At 42.4% G+C, this 16,401-nt stretch overlaps 1 protein-coding gene across 2 annotated transcripts in view; it reads left to right on the plus strand.

The window, feature by feature from the left end:
- Window positions 1-16,401, plus strand: part of DNAH17 (dynein axonemal heavy chain 17) — a 103,319-nt gene that overhangs the window by 75,947 nt on the left and 10,971 nt on the right. For both annotated transcript variants that reach the window (XM_079965300.1, XM_079965301.1), the window contains 6 exons: window positions 2,605-2,809; window positions 11,989-12,153; window positions 12,553-12,693; window positions 13,073-13,243; window positions 14,742-14,864; window positions 16,100-16,293. In XM_079965300.1, the coding sequence (XP_079821426.1) occupies window positions 2,605-2,809; window positions 11,989-12,153; window positions 12,553-12,693; window positions 13,073-13,243; window positions 14,742-14,864; window positions 16,100-16,293 (999 nt within the window). The remainder of the gene's footprint in view (window positions 1-2,604; window positions 2,810-11,988; window positions 12,154-12,552; window positions 12,694-13,072; window positions 13,244-14,741; window positions 14,865-16,099; window positions 16,294-16,401) is intronic.

Here is a 16,401-nt window from a genome sequence, read left to right on the forward strand (position 1 = left end):
AAATCAGCCTGAGTACGTGTCATCCTGCTGGTACAAGCCTGGCCTTGCCATGGGCTACTGTTCTGCACCCTTGGATCACAATGTACCTGCTGATTAGCTCACAGCCAAGTTGTCCTGTAATTAATACAGTCAAACCCATGGGTAGGCAAACTAAGGCCCGGGAGCCAGATGCGGCCCAATCGCCTTCTAAATCCAGCCCGTGGACGGTCCAGGAATCAGCATGTTTTTACGTGAGTAGAATGTGTCCTTTTATTTAAAATGCATCTCTGGGATATTTGTGGGGCCTGCCTGGTGTTTTTATATGAGTAGAATGTGTGCTTTTATTTAAAATGCATCTCTGGGTTATTTGTGGGGCATAGGAATTCGTTCCTTTTTTTCCTTCAAAATATTGTCTGGCCCCCCACAATGTCTGAGGGACAGTGGACCGGCCCTCTGCTGAAAAAGTTTGCTGACCCCTGGTCAAACCTATTGCCCTCAGTGAGCAGATGCTGTGCTTGCTCATTTCCATGGTGGACTTTCTGCCAAGGAACAGAGAGAGGAATCCTGGTTTCTAACCACTCCTTTCTATGGATCTCCTGTAACCAAGTACAGTGGTACCTCGGGTTACATACGCTTCAGGTTACATACACTTCAGGTTACAGACGCTTCAGGTTACAGACTTCGCTAACCCAGAAATATTACCTCGGGTTAAGTACTTTGCTTCAGGATGAGAACAGAAATCGTGCTGCGGCGGCAGCGGGAGGCCCCATGAGCTAAAGTGGTGCTTCAGGTTAAGAACAGTTTCAGGTTAAGTACAGACCTCCAGAACGAATTAAGTACTTAACCCGAGGTACCACTGTACTGTAAATTACAAATGCCTGTCTATATCAACCAGGGGAAGTATTAAATTAGATAAACTTTTTACTTTTTATTTCATTCAACTGAAATGTTGTTTTTCATGTGTGGTGGATACATTAGAAATCTAACCACTTTGTTAAGAAAATCATGTGAGCTCCACTAACAGGAGGAGTGTGTTCCTAATAGGCTCATCTGTTCTCATGTAAATGTCATTGTGCTTTCAACAAAGCTAAAAGAAACACAGTCATTATCCTTAGAAGAGCTATGTGATTAGAGATTGAAAGCTAGCACTCTTGTGATCTGGAACAAACTATATTCAATATAAGTGTCCCTATTGCTCAGTTATCCAGTAGGTCGTGGCAGACAACTAATTCACAATATGCTTTCTTTTTTTTAATATTTTATTAAGGGTTTTCTTGTTTTACAGTGTAAGTGTAATGCCTTGTATTTTTTTTTTTCCCATGTAACATTTTTACAATATGTTTTAGGGTGGATTTAGTCCTAGTTGTAAAGCTGGTGTGACTAGACCCCGCCTAATCTAGTTTAGCAAGTGACTCCTGTGGAATAAAGACTCTCCTGAGAATCGCACCATCCTTGCAGATGACATTGCACGTGCTACATTTCCCTGACAGTAGATTCAAACCAGTAACAGCTTAGTGGCTGGGTTTTTCTACCATCACCAGGTGGCTTTGACACCACCGGTTTGTCCCATTCCTACTTTGCTCTGTTCATTGGGGAAAGAATGTAGAATTTCCTACATATTTCCACTGATGATACCCCTTCTTGTTTTCTTGTTTTCATTGGGTGCTGTTGCATAAATGTTCCCAGAGCAGTGCTGTTTTTGCTTCAGCCCTATACCACATCTACTTGGAAAGAAGCCATGCTGATTTCAGTGGGGCTTCCTTCCAAATCCAAATGAGTGTGTTTATGACTGCAGCAATCGTTTCATAAGCTGAGAGCTGGTCTTCATGTCTTCATGCCTCTTACTTTTTAAGTTGGTTCAAAATTGCAAGCATATGTCTCACATTTTCCGTTCTAGTGTTTGTGCACTTGTGCATATGTATACACAGAACTCTTGCTTCTACCCCCTAGCCTCACCCACCCCTGCAAAAGGACAGAAGTACCGCCCCCTCCCCTGTGTTTCAAACCACATATAATTTACAGTGGTACCTCGGGTTAAGAACTTAATTTGTTCTGGAGGTCCATTCTTAACCTGAAACTGTTCTTAGCCTGAGGTACCACTTTAGCTAATGGGGCCTCCCGCCGCCATGCAATTTCTGTTCTCATCCTGAAGTAAAGTTCTTAACCCGAGGTACTATTTCTGGGTTAGTGGAGTCTGTAACCTGAAGCATCTGTAACCCGAGGCACCACTGTATTCCTTAAGTTATTTTTTATTTAATTCATTACATCCAAGTTATACGCCACTTGATCGTTAAACAAAAAACCCTCAAGGCATTTTACAAAAAGATAAAACAATAAAAATCAAAAAACGCTTGCAACAATAGTTTAAAACATACGAGAAGTTAAAATACTGAAATTGGTTAAGATTCACATTAACTTTCTAAGCATCTGATCAGGCTTGTCTAGGAGGCATAAAACAGCAACAACAATGTGCCTAAAATGCACTGCTTTTTTGTATGCATTAAATAACTTTTTAGCATATCCAAAAATAGAATTCTGCCAGAAGTAGCCTACGGTCTCTCTGAAGAACCTTTGCCTGCCTGTTACCTACCTGTTCTTATGACCTGTTAACACTCTAATCCCCAGATACATTAAAATAGGAGACAAGGAGGTGGAGTACCACCCCAATTTCCGCCTCATTCTGCATACCAAGTACTTCAACCCCCACTACAAGCCAGAGATGCAGGCCCAGTGCACACTCATCAACTTTCTGGTCACCAGAGATGGGCTGGAGGACCAACTTTTAGCTGCTGTGGTGGCTAAGGAGAGACCTGACCTAGAGGAACTGAAGGTATTGTAATTGCTAGATGCGAGTTGTTTATCAACAACATGCTTATTTTACAAGAACTTATGGTAGCCACACTTGGTCAGAAACTTCAGAGCAAGCCAAATGGTCTTAGAAGGTGGGTCTCTGAACCTGCCATTCAGGTTTTCATCTGCTCCAAAGTAGTAATTACTACATATTAATGTTGTGTTTTAATTGTTGTAACCCGCCTTGGGACCTTGGGGTAATAATAATAATAAAGTAAGGTTCCAAGTATATTAAAAAGGGAAAGGCATTAATTTGTGCATAGCACCCAACACAATTCCAATTCCCAGGTGGTGAGGGTGGTTTTAAGTTTCTGTTCCTACTTTCCATTTACATGTCCACACACACACACACACACACACACACATATATATATATATATATGTTCAATTGTGCGGCGTATCGACTACATCTGTGGTATTAAAGAAGAAGTTGGTGCCGCTTTCCTCTTCATCACACTTAGCAGGAAGTTAGCTGTCATCTCAGTAATCCAACAGTCAGAATCCTGCAGAAGAAGGGGCACTATCCAAGGCTGGATTGGGAGATGAAGCTTGTTCACGAGAGGAGTTAGAAACCGAGATCTTTCATCTGTCCAGTTGGGACAGAAGAGCATTACATGTTCCATAGTCTCCAGAGCTGTGTCATTGCAGGTGCATGTTCTATTTGCGATGGAAACTCTGGAGTAACGACCCGACAAAACTGCTGTAGGAAAACAGTTGAGACGGGCACAGGTAAAGGCCCTTCGCTTAGCCTCCGAAGGAATTGTGAAGCAGTATAGAGGGATCCCTTCAGGGGGTGGAATAGCTAGGGCTAGGCCTGAACACGGCCCTCTCGCATGGGAAGCTGTGTTAGAAAAGTCAAGTTGCTGTAGCTTCTTTTTGATTGGAGGTAGGGCTGCCGGGCTAATACACTCTAAGTTAAAAACAGTTTTGCGGTTCAAATTGAGAAGAGAGCGGAATTTGAGATTAATTGTGGTTTTCCAAGGAGAATCATGAATATCTCTTAGGATCAGATTGGAGAAACCACCTCTAATTCGAGCATCCGATGCTAGTAGGTGGGAGCTATAGGAAATGGCTCGACTCCATGCTCGTTTTTCAATTGAGGGCTGGGCGAACTCAAGTCGTAAGGCTGCACTAGAGACACATCTCGGGACGCCGGAAAGAGATCTCAGAAACATGTGAAGTGGGCGATCCAAGGACTTCCGGTCGGCGCCAGCGCTTAATGGCGGTCCGAGCCTCGAGCTCCGAGGCAGGACTGCTCCGTTAGTTCGGGTCTTACCCGCTACGGCAAGCGGGGGACCCCTAAAATCACAGGCGCGGAGCCTGTGAACAAAGGAGATTCGGTGGGCACCTTTTGCGCCCCCCGGTACTGTGAGGGAGCCTTTTTAAAGGCTTCTGAGCGGCATCGGGGTAAGCGCGGTGCTGAGAGTCGTCACCCAGCTAGCGGAGTGAAGCCGCGTCGCCATGAGCGGAGAGCGCCGATTCCTTCCTGCAATTGGAATTTGACCACAACACCCGTGAGTAAGATTGGAAAAAGTAACGGGACTTTTAAAAAAAAAAAATTGGCTGAAAACGGGAAAGGCAAAAATTAAGGAAGTCTGCCTCCCCGGAACTGCAGAAGGAATAAAGCAACGAAAATCAAGCTGCACTTAAAGGGAACCTTTCTAATTTTTTTAAGCTGTCAAACTGACATCGGACTTAAAACCTCCCCCCAGATTGGCAGGAGAAGGGGGGAAGGGATTGGAACGTTGTTAATCTGCTGGAAAATTAATGGAAAATTAAGACCTTCCATTGCCAAATCCCCTGGGGTCGGGCTGCCCAAAAAAGACACCGGGACGTGGACTGTCAAACTTTGAGAAGTGGGGACTTGTTTGCAAAAAAGTTATCGGACCTTAGATGTACTTTGCTGCATTTTGGCCACATAGAAAAATAGAGACATTACAATTTGGACATTGGAAACTTTTGGCTACTGTTATACTCCCTTGCTTCTTTGTTTTCTTCTATCTCTGCCATTTGGATACAATTGAATGCTCCCTCTAGAGGGCTCTATCTGAAACTGTTGCACTTGAAAAAGTAACAGTGGGATTTTCCACTTGGGAATCAACTCTGTGAAAACGACCTTGAGGATATGAGTGCCCCTACAGATGAGATAGTAACAAGGCAGAAAGCAAAACAATCTCACAAGAAAAGGGCCTCTATATCAGGAACTGCAGCTGTGCAGGAAAAAACACCAGCTTCTATGGATCCTATGACTCAGGCTCTACTTAAAATAAATCAATCCCTGGAAGCATTGACAAAACTTTCGACAGAGAATTCTAAAAAATTAACAGAGTTGACAACAAGGTTGGATGTGAATACGGCTAGTGTTGCATCGAACACAGATTCTATAAATAGATTAATTCAGGAAAGTTCAGAAACACGAAAGATTGCAGAAAGTGCAAAAATAACGGCTGAAGAGACAAGGGAAAAATTTGGGCCTATTATTAAAAAAGTGAATGAGCATGATGCAGCCCTCTCCTTACTGGAACTTCAACGTAAAGAGAAGAATTTAAAATTTAGATTGGTGCCTGAAGGGGAAGGGGACAACCTTGTGAAATTTCTCACAGAGAACATCATAACTTTTTGGCGGGAGGAATGGGAGGAAGATGAGGAACTTGAGATAATATCAGCCTTTCGATTGGGTAGAAGGCAGGACAAAAAACCAAGGGACTGTCTAATTACATTGAGATCAAAAGAAGAAAGAGATAGAATATTGAATTTGCATTATCAAAAGGCATTGGTGATTCAAAATTGTCAGATACAGATTTTTAAGGACATTCCTAAATACATTTTAGAGGTGAGAACATATTACAAGAGTTTAGTAGACCTGCTGAAGAAAAACACTATACCATTCAGATGGGAATTTCCACAAGGATTGTCCTTTAACTTCAATGGAAGGAAGATTAAAATAAAAACAATTCAGGACAAAGAACTATTTCTAGAGAAGTATCTGGAGGATCTGCAGAAAGGAACCGTGGAGGAGAGGGAACCACCCGATATAGCAAATTTGTCATTTGGACTTTCACTACCACCATCGGAGGAAGAGCAGAAGCTTGGAGCAGTTGGAGGAACAGCTACTTAAATACAAAATGTCTCTGCAACTCCTTAGTTGGAACTGTAATGGTTTGAACCTTCCTCGGAAAAGAAGACAGGTTTTTCACATTTTGAAGAAAGAACAATTAGACATAATATGTTTGCAAGAAACCCATATTGCCAGGATCCACAGGAAATTATTAATAAATAAGAGACTCGGTCAAGAATTCATCTCATCAGACAAAGTAAAGAAAAGAGGTGTGGTGATCTATGCAAAGGAAAAGTTGGCTCCAAAATTAATATTTAAAGATGAACAAGGAAGATACCTGGCAATTGAAATACAAATTCAAGGAGAAAAGATATTAATTGTGGGAGTTTATGCCCCAAATGAAGGGAAGGCTGAATTTTTTAGGAAGTTGCATGAGACATTAGTTGACTTTTTAGATTATAAAATCCTAATGATGGGAGATATGAATGGAGTTGTCTCAACAAACATGGATAAAGCACAGAGACAAGTGATCTCGAAAGAAGGGAGACTACCAAGGATCTTTTTTGAAATGACTGAAACAATGGACTTGATTGACATCTGGAGAACAAAGAATCCTTTAGAGAGAGAGGGAACTTTCTTCTCAGAAGCAAAAATGACATGGACAAGAATAGACCAAATTTGGATTTCTAGCAGTCTGGCGTCAAGAACAAAAAAAGTAGAAATCTGCCCAAAAACGTGCTCCGACCATAATGCGGTCAAGATGGAGATGAAATTAACAACAACTGGTTCCTTTAGATGGAGAATGAATGACACCCTATTTAAGGACGAAGAGATCCATAAGAAGGCCCTTAAAACATTAAAAGATTATTTTGAGATCAACAGGAAAACAGATGTGGAAAAAAGAATAATTTGGGACGCAAGCAAAGCCGTGATGCGAGGTTTCCTAATTCAACAAAATTCTATTAAGAAGAAGCAACAAAATGAAAAGAAGGAAAAAATTTTAGAAAAAATAAAAGAAGGAGAGAAGAAGTTGAGGTCCAAACCAAAGTCTCATGAGATTCTGAGAGAAATAAAGTTTCATCAGATGCAATACATGGAACTCATGAACCAACAAATAGAATGGAAGATAAAGCAAATGAGACAAAAAACTTTTGAATCAGCGGATAAATGTGGGAAACTTCTGTCATGGCAATTGAAAAAAAGGCAGAAAATGAATACGGTAACAAGTTTAGAAATGGATGGAAAGATTATCCACAAACCCAACGAGATCAACAATTGTTTTCAAAGCTTTTTTAAGAAATTGTATGCACAAGGGCCAACCAACGAGCAAGAAATAGAAGAATTCATCAGAAAATACGGTTTACCAAAAATCTCAGAACAAAGTAAAAGGATCTTAAACGAGGAAATAACAGAACAAGAAATAGAGGGTGCCATTCAAAATATGAAATTGGGAAAATCACCAGGACCAGATGGCCTGACGGCCAAATACTACAAAATGCTGAAAGAATGGCTGATACAACCATTGAAGGAAGTTTGCAATGAAATTTTGAAGGGGAAAAAGGCACCTGAATTGTGGAAAGAGGCTTTCATCTCACTTATACCGAAAACAGAGACTGAGAAGAACCAAGTTAAAAACTACCGCCCTATATCTTTACTCAATGTGGATTACAAAATTTTTGCAGACATTTTGGCAAAAAGATTGAAAAGAGTGTTGGCAGATGAGATTCATAAGGACCAAACAGGCTTTCTCCCAGGTAGACATATGTCAGACAATGTGAGGAACATTATAGACATTTTGGAGCTGCTGGACGTTGACATTAATAGGAAAGCAGTTTTGATTTTTGTGGACGCGGAGAAAGCCTTTGACAACATTTGTTGGACTTTTATGAAAAAGAATCTCCAAGGGATGGGGGTAGGACAAGGTTTTGAAAACGGTATAGGTGCAATATACTCTCAACAAAAGGCCAAATTAATTGTAAATAACGTGGTAACAGAAGAAATACCTATAGAAAAAGGTACACGACAGGGCTGCCCAATATCCCCTTTGCTTTTTATATCGGTCCTGGAGGTTTTGTTAAACATGATTAGAAAGGACCAGTTGGTTAAAGGAGTTCAGGTCGGAGTTAGACATTATAAATTAAGAGCATTTGCAGATGACCTAGTATTGACTTTGCAACAGCCAGACACTAGTACTAAAAGAGTTTTAGAACTAATTGAAACATTTGGTCGAGTAGCAGGTTTTAAATTGAATAGACAAAAAACGAAAGTGTTGGAAAAAAATTTAACAATGGAAGAAAGAGAGAGTTTTCAGAATGAAACAGGTTTGGAAATTACAAAAAGGGTAAAATACCTGGGGGTAAACTTAACATCCAAGAATGTGAATTTATTTAAGGATAATTATGAAAAATGTTGGTCAGAAGTTAAAAAGGATCTGGAAATATGGTCAAGGCTGAAACTTTCCTTGTTAGGCCGAATCGCTACTATTAAGATGAATGTATTGCCTAGAATGCTGTTTTTATTCCAGACGTTGCAGATTGTGGACAAGATGGACTGTTTCAAGAAGTGGCAGAAAGACATATCAAAATTTGTCTGGCAGGGCAAAAAGCCCAGAATTAAATTTAAGATTTTAACTGATGCAAAGGATAGAGGGGGGTTTGCCCTGCCGGACTTAAGACTTTATTATGAATCAGCAGCTTTCTGCTGGTTGAAACACTGGCTACTTCTTGAGAATACTGACATTTTGGATCTGGAAGGGTATGACAATAGTTTTGGTTGGCATGCATATTTATGGTATGACAAGGTAAAGGTGTATAAAAGTTTTAAAAACCATATTGTAAGGAAAGCATTGTACAACGTTTGGATTAGATACAAAGATTTGTTGGAAAGTAAAACCCCTAGGTGGGTGTCACCAATGGAAGCTAGGGAAGTAAAAAAGCTTAATATGGATTCTAAATGGCCAAAATATCATGAGATCATAGATTACGATGGTGAAAGGGTGAAACTTCAGAGTTATGAGAAACTAAAACCTAAGGTTCGAGATTGGTTGCATTACCATCAGATAAATGAGACGTTTAAACAGGACAGGAAAATAGGATTTCAGAAAGAGAAGTCAAAATTAGAAACAGAATTGTTGGAACCCAATACTAAGAATTTATCAAGAATGTATAACTTGCTGTTAAAATGGAATACACAGGATGAAACGGTGAAATCAGCTATGATTAAATGGGCACAAGATATAGGTCATGATATTATGTTTGCTGACTGGGAACAGTTATGGACCACCGGTATCAAATTTACTGCATGTAATGCTTTAAAAGAAAATATTATGAAAATGATCTACCGGTGGTACATGACCCCAGTCAAGCTAGCAAAAATTTATCATTTGCCTAATAATAAGTGTTGGAAATGTAATGAGACTGAAGGCACTTTCTACCACCTTTGGTGGACCTGCCCAAAGGTTAAAGCTTTCTGGGAAATGATCTATAATGAAATTAAGAAGGTCCTTAAGTGGACTTTTCCTAAGAAACCAGAGGCTTTCCTCTTGGGTATGGTGGGCCAAGTGGTGTTAAGGAAGGATAGGACTTTCTTTATGTATGCCACTACAGCAGCAAGAATTCTACTGGCAAAGTATTGGAAGACGCAAGAACTACCTACTCTGGAAGAATGGCAAACAAAGGTGATTGACTTTATGGGACTGGCTGAGATGACGGGCAGAATCCGGGACCAGGGGAAAGAGACAGTGGAAGAGGACTGGAAGAATTTCAAAATATATCTTAAAAATAATTGTAAAATTGAGGAATGTTAAGATGTCAGGGGATAAGAAGTAAAGAATTGCAGCAGTAAACAAAAAAAAAAACTTAAGAAATATTTATGAAAAGGAACCAAGACAATGGACTTAAGGGTTGCTAAAGAATTATTAAACAAGGATGCAGAGATGGGGAGGTATGGGGAAGTCAAAGAAAAAAGGCTATGAACCGATGAGTATGAAGTTATAATGTGTTACATTGTTCTTTATTTTATGTGTGGAAAAATAATAAAAATTATTATAAAAAAAAAAAAAAATGAAGTGGGCGATCCAAGTTACCTGATATTGCTGTAGTCCATACCTCGCAGCCATATAATAATTTAGGGACAACTTTGGCATTAAATATTTGAATTGCTGCTGGAAGGTGTTTGCCGCCCTTCTGGTGATAAAATCGGACAATGGCATTAGAGGTCGTGGTTGCAGCAAGAGAGGCAGATTGTAGATGGGTGGTCCAGGAGAGATTATAATTTATATATATATATATTTAAAGTATTCGCCCAGGACGACATCCACTTTTACCTCCCCACCCCCATTTTATGTTGTTATTTCTATGTATATTATGCTATGGCCATATGGCTAATGCAATAAAATCGATTGATATATATATATATATATATATATATATATATATATATTCTCTGCACTCCCTTCCCTGCATTAGGTTTTAAATGTGAAAGGGAACCAGATCCTTGTGTAAATTAATTAAATATTTACTAGTATATTAATGAATTGCTTAGATTTAATTTACCATATTTAAATCATTTCCTCTGTTTAAATAGATATTTCAAACCAGTGAATTCATTCTGTATATTTTAGAATTTGTATGTTTAACAATGCAAACACATATCTGTTTATTTTACTATGATTTTCATTTACTATTTCTTGTTCACTTTACATTTACTGTTTAATGAAGTATATTAGGCTGTTATTTGGGTGAAGCTCTTTAGGATAGAAGGACCCGCTAGTGATGGTTGCCACAAGCAGAAGCCCCACCCCAGCCTTCATATTAAATGGCATTGTGCAATGGGAGGGACTATTTAGGATGGCTGTAGCCATTTCATTGCCGCGCAGGTAAGAACCTTGGAGCCGAGCTCTTTAACACACTGGTAATGGCAACCGTGTGTCCTGCTTTACAGAAAGCAGTCCTCTTGTTTGAAGGAGTCTTCTGTTTGAAGGGTGGTCTGGTCCAAATTATCTTTAAATGATAATGAACCCTGGGAAGGAAGAGCAGAGACCTTGAAAGTACGGTAGCTCATCAGTAGCCGACTGAGCAGGCATTGCTGGTCTCAGGCTTCTCCACTATAGTGATACATACTGTACTCAGAGGAAACCCAAGGCAGTTTGCTGCCTGAGGCACAGGGCAAGATCTCACACACACACACACACACACACACACACACACACACCCTCCATCCCATGTACAGAAACTGAATAGACTGGCTGTTGAATCTTGCTCCACTGCTGGGAACAGGAGGGCACTGTGACACATATAGCTCTGATCTCCAAGAGGAACAAATGGCCAGGGGGCTCTGGAGGGGGGGCAGGGGGCTGCCACAGCTGTTCCCCAGCTTCTGCTGCCTGAGAGCACTGCTTCCCTCTGCCTAATTGATAGGGCTGTCCCTCATTATATTTTTAGTTAAATACAGTAGTTATTTCAAGTTTGCACTTGTACATGTAAATAAGTACGGTATATGCAAATTATATGCAAATCCGTATCCTTTTTTTCCTTTTTTGTGTGTGTTTGGGGGAGGGGGAGGTTGGTGCCTTTTCTCTTATTGGACGTAAATGAACTTCATCTAAGAACTGGCCCTTGTGCCCTTACTTACATCTGCAATGCAGCTTCCGTGTCCGCCTGAGCTGTTAGTCACTGTTGCATTGTGATGACCCGTTACAAAACTCTTGTAGTCACAAAAAGACCCCGATAGGAAAAGAACAAGCTGCTTTGTGTGTTATGTGAATGCCGGTGGTCCCTCATTTGCATGACTGCCTTGAATGAGCTTAAAATGAAGAGCTTCAGTTCCATGAGTTTCTTTGCATTTTCACCTCTTGAAAAATTGCATTCTCTGCGATCATTTCGAGGCTCAGTCCAGCTGGTGAGTCCATAGGGCTCCCATTTCATCCAACTCTGCTATCTGTTGAATTGTAGCCTGTCTGTGAAGGCTGTCCACCTTCAAAGTCTCTCTCTCTCTCTCTCTCTCTCTCTCTCTCTCTCACACACACACACACACACACACACACACACACACCCCTGCCAAATTCTAACATATATATATATTTTTCCTCATTGCTGGTATAGGCTACTCTCACAAAACAACAGAATGAGTTTAAGATCATCCTGAAGGAGCTGGAGGATTCCTTACTGGCTCGACTCTCTGCTGCATCAGGAAACTTCCTTGGCGACACAGCCTTGGTGGAAAATCTGGAGACCACCAAGCGCACAGCAAATGAGATAGAGGAAAAGGTGAGTCACAGGGCCATGTCTTTGTCTTCCAGGACAAAGAACACAAATTTTCATCAATGTGTAGAGTGCTTCTGGGCCCATTAAGTTGGCAGGTAGTCAAAATCTCACTGGCACTGCAATTTGCAGTGTACTCAGCTGTCCTATAAGTAAAGTAGGAAAAGAAAAGAAAAAGAGGAGGGAGAAGGGGCCGGTTCAGCATTAAAAACCCTGGGGCTCACTCATTGATAAAACCCCTGGAAAGTGGGCTGCTCTGCACAATCACTGCGCTATTGGGGGGGCATCTCCCATAACATTTGTGATCTATCAACCCAGCAGCAAGAGTAAGGGGCTATGGAGCTACACTGTGGTTTTCTAGAGAACTGATAGCTGCTGTATTGAAGATTGCTTGGTTTTTTTTAGGTGAAAGAGGCTAAAATTACTGAGCTGCAAATAAATGAAGCTAGAGAGAACTACAGGCCAGCTGCAGAAAGGGCTTCCTTGTTGTACTTTATACTGAATGACCTCAACAAAATCAACCCCATCTATCAGTTCTCATTAAAGGTAATTAACTAAGGAAGGAGACTAGTTGGACAGGCCACTAATTACATTGTGGAGAATAGCTTCTTCCCTGCTATCACTGACACCAATTTATTCACATCCTTTTGTGCAGTTAATCTTACAGTCTGCCTCTATTGCAGGGGTGGCTGTCTGTTCGTTATAACTTAGGGTCAGGCATAAATGCCTCGCCCTGAGGTCATATTAGAGGATCTTGCCAAAGGGACTTGAACCATAGAGTTTATGCGAGGCTGCAGCCCAGACACTGTACGTTCTTGTGTTTTGGATGAAGGCACCTTCCCCATGTCTGCCTTTTAATAAAAGGCCACGAAGTCCAACCACGTTAAACGGTTTTCATCTGCGCTTTGACTTCTTTTCTGACCAGGCATTCAATGTGGTCTTTGAGAAAGCCATTCAACGGACTCCTCCAGCAGAAGATGTGAAACACAGAGTGATCAACCTAACTGATGAGATCACCTACTCCGTCTACATGTACACTGCTCGGGGACTTTTTGAGAGAGACAAGCTTATTTTTCTAGCCCAAGTTGCCTTTCAGGTAAGGTGATTTCCTGCTGGCACTGACAAAAGAAGTAACTGGGGGTTTTTTTGTTTCCATGGAGTCAGTCAACATTTCCCTCTTGCCTGGTAATCAGGGTGTAGCTGTGTGGACAGTGGATTATTAGACCCAAAGAGAGATGGATCAGAAAGGGATGTTGTAAAGCAAGTTGTGGAGAAGCTTCTAAAAAGGACTAGAAGGAGGTAGCTCTTTAGAAAATGAAGCAGAGGAGTTCCAGAGTAGGTCATACTTTGTTGTTGGCATCTATCTGTCTCAAGAGATAATGGAGTGCTTCTCTGGGGGTGAAGTCATACCACTGCCTTAGCAGCACCTCCTCAGGTCACAACCCTGGGCTGTGTGAATGGAGCTCCTGTGCTGCCCCCAAAAAATCCCCACCCCTCTCATCCTCACTATTGCGGTCCAAAGGAAAGCAGAGCAATGCGCTTGGCACCAGCTTGGCTGCAGGAGTTGCCAGAAGGAGGTGATACAAGCCGCCTTCCAATTGTCTTAGGGACTCCACTCCAGATTTGTTTACGGTTTACTCTTTAGCCACCTTCTTCTGTAAATATCCTACAAGGCAGTGGAGGTCTAGGATCAGAGTTTCCCTTCTCCTAGACGAGCTACCTTCCCAGGTTGATGAGCCCCATCTGCCCCTCACTTCCCTCTATGGTATGTGCAGAAACCACCTTCTTGGCTGTTGGGCTTCTCCATACAATTCACCATCTTCACATGAAAGGAAGTCCCTAACTCACCAAGGGTTTGAGACCCATCAGCTCCCCTCATCTGGTTTAGCCAGCCAGTCAAAGCCATTCCCAGGTTTGGCCACTGTCACATGTTGACAGCTTTTAGGTGAGAGTTGAGTGCAGAGTGGAAACCACAAGTAGACAGATTACCCCAGAAGGAACACGGCGTGTTCCCCACCAGAGGTACTGCTGTTCCCCTAACTCCCCATGCAAACTACAGTGGAAGTAACAGCAGCAGCAGTCAAGGAGAAAGATTGGGCTGTAGAATCCTATCAGGTAAGTTTAAAAATAGGGATGGTTAGCATCAGCAGGGTCCCCTCCCTCACTGAAGGCTGAAGTGATGCTGCTGTCTTGTTTAGGCTTGCAGCTGCTGCTTCTGCTTAGTATGCAGTAGTCATCAGGCTGGGTTGTCCCTAACCAGAGTGTTCATCTGACCTCAGTGGCGTAGCGTGGGTTGTCAGCACCCGGGGCAAGGCAAGTAATTTGCGCCCCCTAACCCATGGATTTGCGCCCCCTAACCCTAACCCCCAGATGTTGCGCCCGGTGCGGCCGGCCCCCCCTGCACCCCCCCACGCTACGCCACTGTCTGACCTCACAACACTCCAAAGCCACATTTGCGTTGGGTGTGGCCCCTTGTCTTTGGGTTCTGCTCCTGCTGTCAGTAAACTCAGAAGGATAAACAAGACCAGCAGCTGTTCCAGCAATTGTTTCTGGAGTAAATAGTCCTCATGCTTCTAATTCCATGCTTTCTCTAGGTCTTGTTGGTGAAGAAAGAAGTGAATCCGGTGGAACTAGACTTCCTTCTGCGCTTCCCCTTTAAAGCTGGGCTGGCATCTCCAGTAGATTTCCTGTTAGGCCAAGGATGGGGTGGAATTAAGGTTTGTTTGAAAATACTGTTTCTAGATGGAAGTCCTTTTTTAGGAGCTGAGGGAGACCCATTAGAAAATGCTGGTATCCAGTGACATGGTCCATGATTGATGGGGACTGAGTCGTAGAAGTTTAGCTACCTTCAAACCTTTTCGTGTGAGCCATCTAAAGAACTGTGCTAGCAGTTTGAAACTTCTGCTCAGCAGTGAACGCCAATAGCTTGGGAGAGCCTGGCTGTGGAGTGGGGCCTTTTTCCTTCCCTCGGCCTGCCTGTAGCCACAGCCTCTTGTTGCGTGTACATGAAAAGAGCAATCACGCTCTACAGGCAAGTTGCGTTTCATTTCCTGCAGGAAAGCAAGATGAGAAATTAAATGAAGCCACCTTTTCATCCAGGTCTAGGATGACCTGGAAACGGCTGTTGAGCCCTTCCTGCAGTTGCTTGGCATCCAGAAAACTGTTCCCTTGGAATGGCCAACAGTGGCTGTGCTATTGGAGGGATTAAAACATGGACTGTGAAGCAGTACTCTTTAGAGCCTGTTGTGGCTTGTGACATTTTAGCTAAAGTCAAGTTAGGATGCCTGGACCTCTTTCTCCTCGTTTCTCTACTGTGGGGAACCTGAGGCCCTCTGAATGTTCTTGGACTGCAGCTTCCATTGGCCATGCTGGCTGGGGTGGGAGCCCAGCTACCGGAGGGCCTCTGGTTCTCCATCTCTGCTCTGCTGCAAGCATGAAAGCCTGGTGCCTTGGGCACTATATCTGTAGTATCCAATGTGGCCATCCTCTTGCCATAGGCCTCCTGTTTTCACTTGAACTGGCAGAAGAAGGAAATCTGTTAACAGTTCAGGCGGTTGTGAGCAGAGTACAGTGGTACCTTGGTTCTCAAACTTAATCCGTTCCGGAAGTCCATTTAACTCCCGAAACCATTTGAAAACCAAGACGCAGCTTCCGATTGGCTGCAGGAGCTTCTTGCACTCAAGCAGAAGCCACATCAGATGTTCGGCTTCCAAAAAACGTTCACAAACCAGAGCACTTCTGAGTTTTCGGCATTTGGGAGCTGAATTGTTTGACAGCTAAGCCATTCAATAACCAAGGTACTACTGTTTGACGTGTGTGGTGTCAGAAAGGGATTGTGCTACTTAACATGAGTTATTGCTCTCAGGTGCATTTACTAAAGCCACTTGTGTAACTAGGAGGAAAGAAAGCAAGGGCTTGTCAGCCCCATGTTCTCTCTTAACTGTGCTCTCAGGTGCTGTCTGATATGGACGAGTTCAAAAACTTGGACAGTGACATTGAAGGTTCTGCTAAGCGGTGGAAAAAGTTTGTGGAATCTGAGACCCCTGAGAAGGAAGTATTTCCAAAGGAATGGAAGAACAAGACAGCCCTGCAAAAGCTGTGCATGATGCGATGTATGAGGCCAGACCGCATGACCTACGCAGTCAAGTATGTGCTGCACTCTTCCTACAGCTTGGGACTGCTGTACAGGGAATGGCCATTTGGGACATAGCACTTTCTGAAAAACTCACACAAAAACTTTGTATGGCTAGAGGG

The sequence above is a fragment of the Podarcis cretensis genome (genome assembly GCF_951804945.1).
Source record: "Podarcis cretensis genome assembly, chromosome: 2".
Taxonomy (NCBI): Eukaryota; Metazoa; Chordata; class Lepidosauria; order Squamata; family Lacertidae; genus Podarcis; species Podarcis cretensis.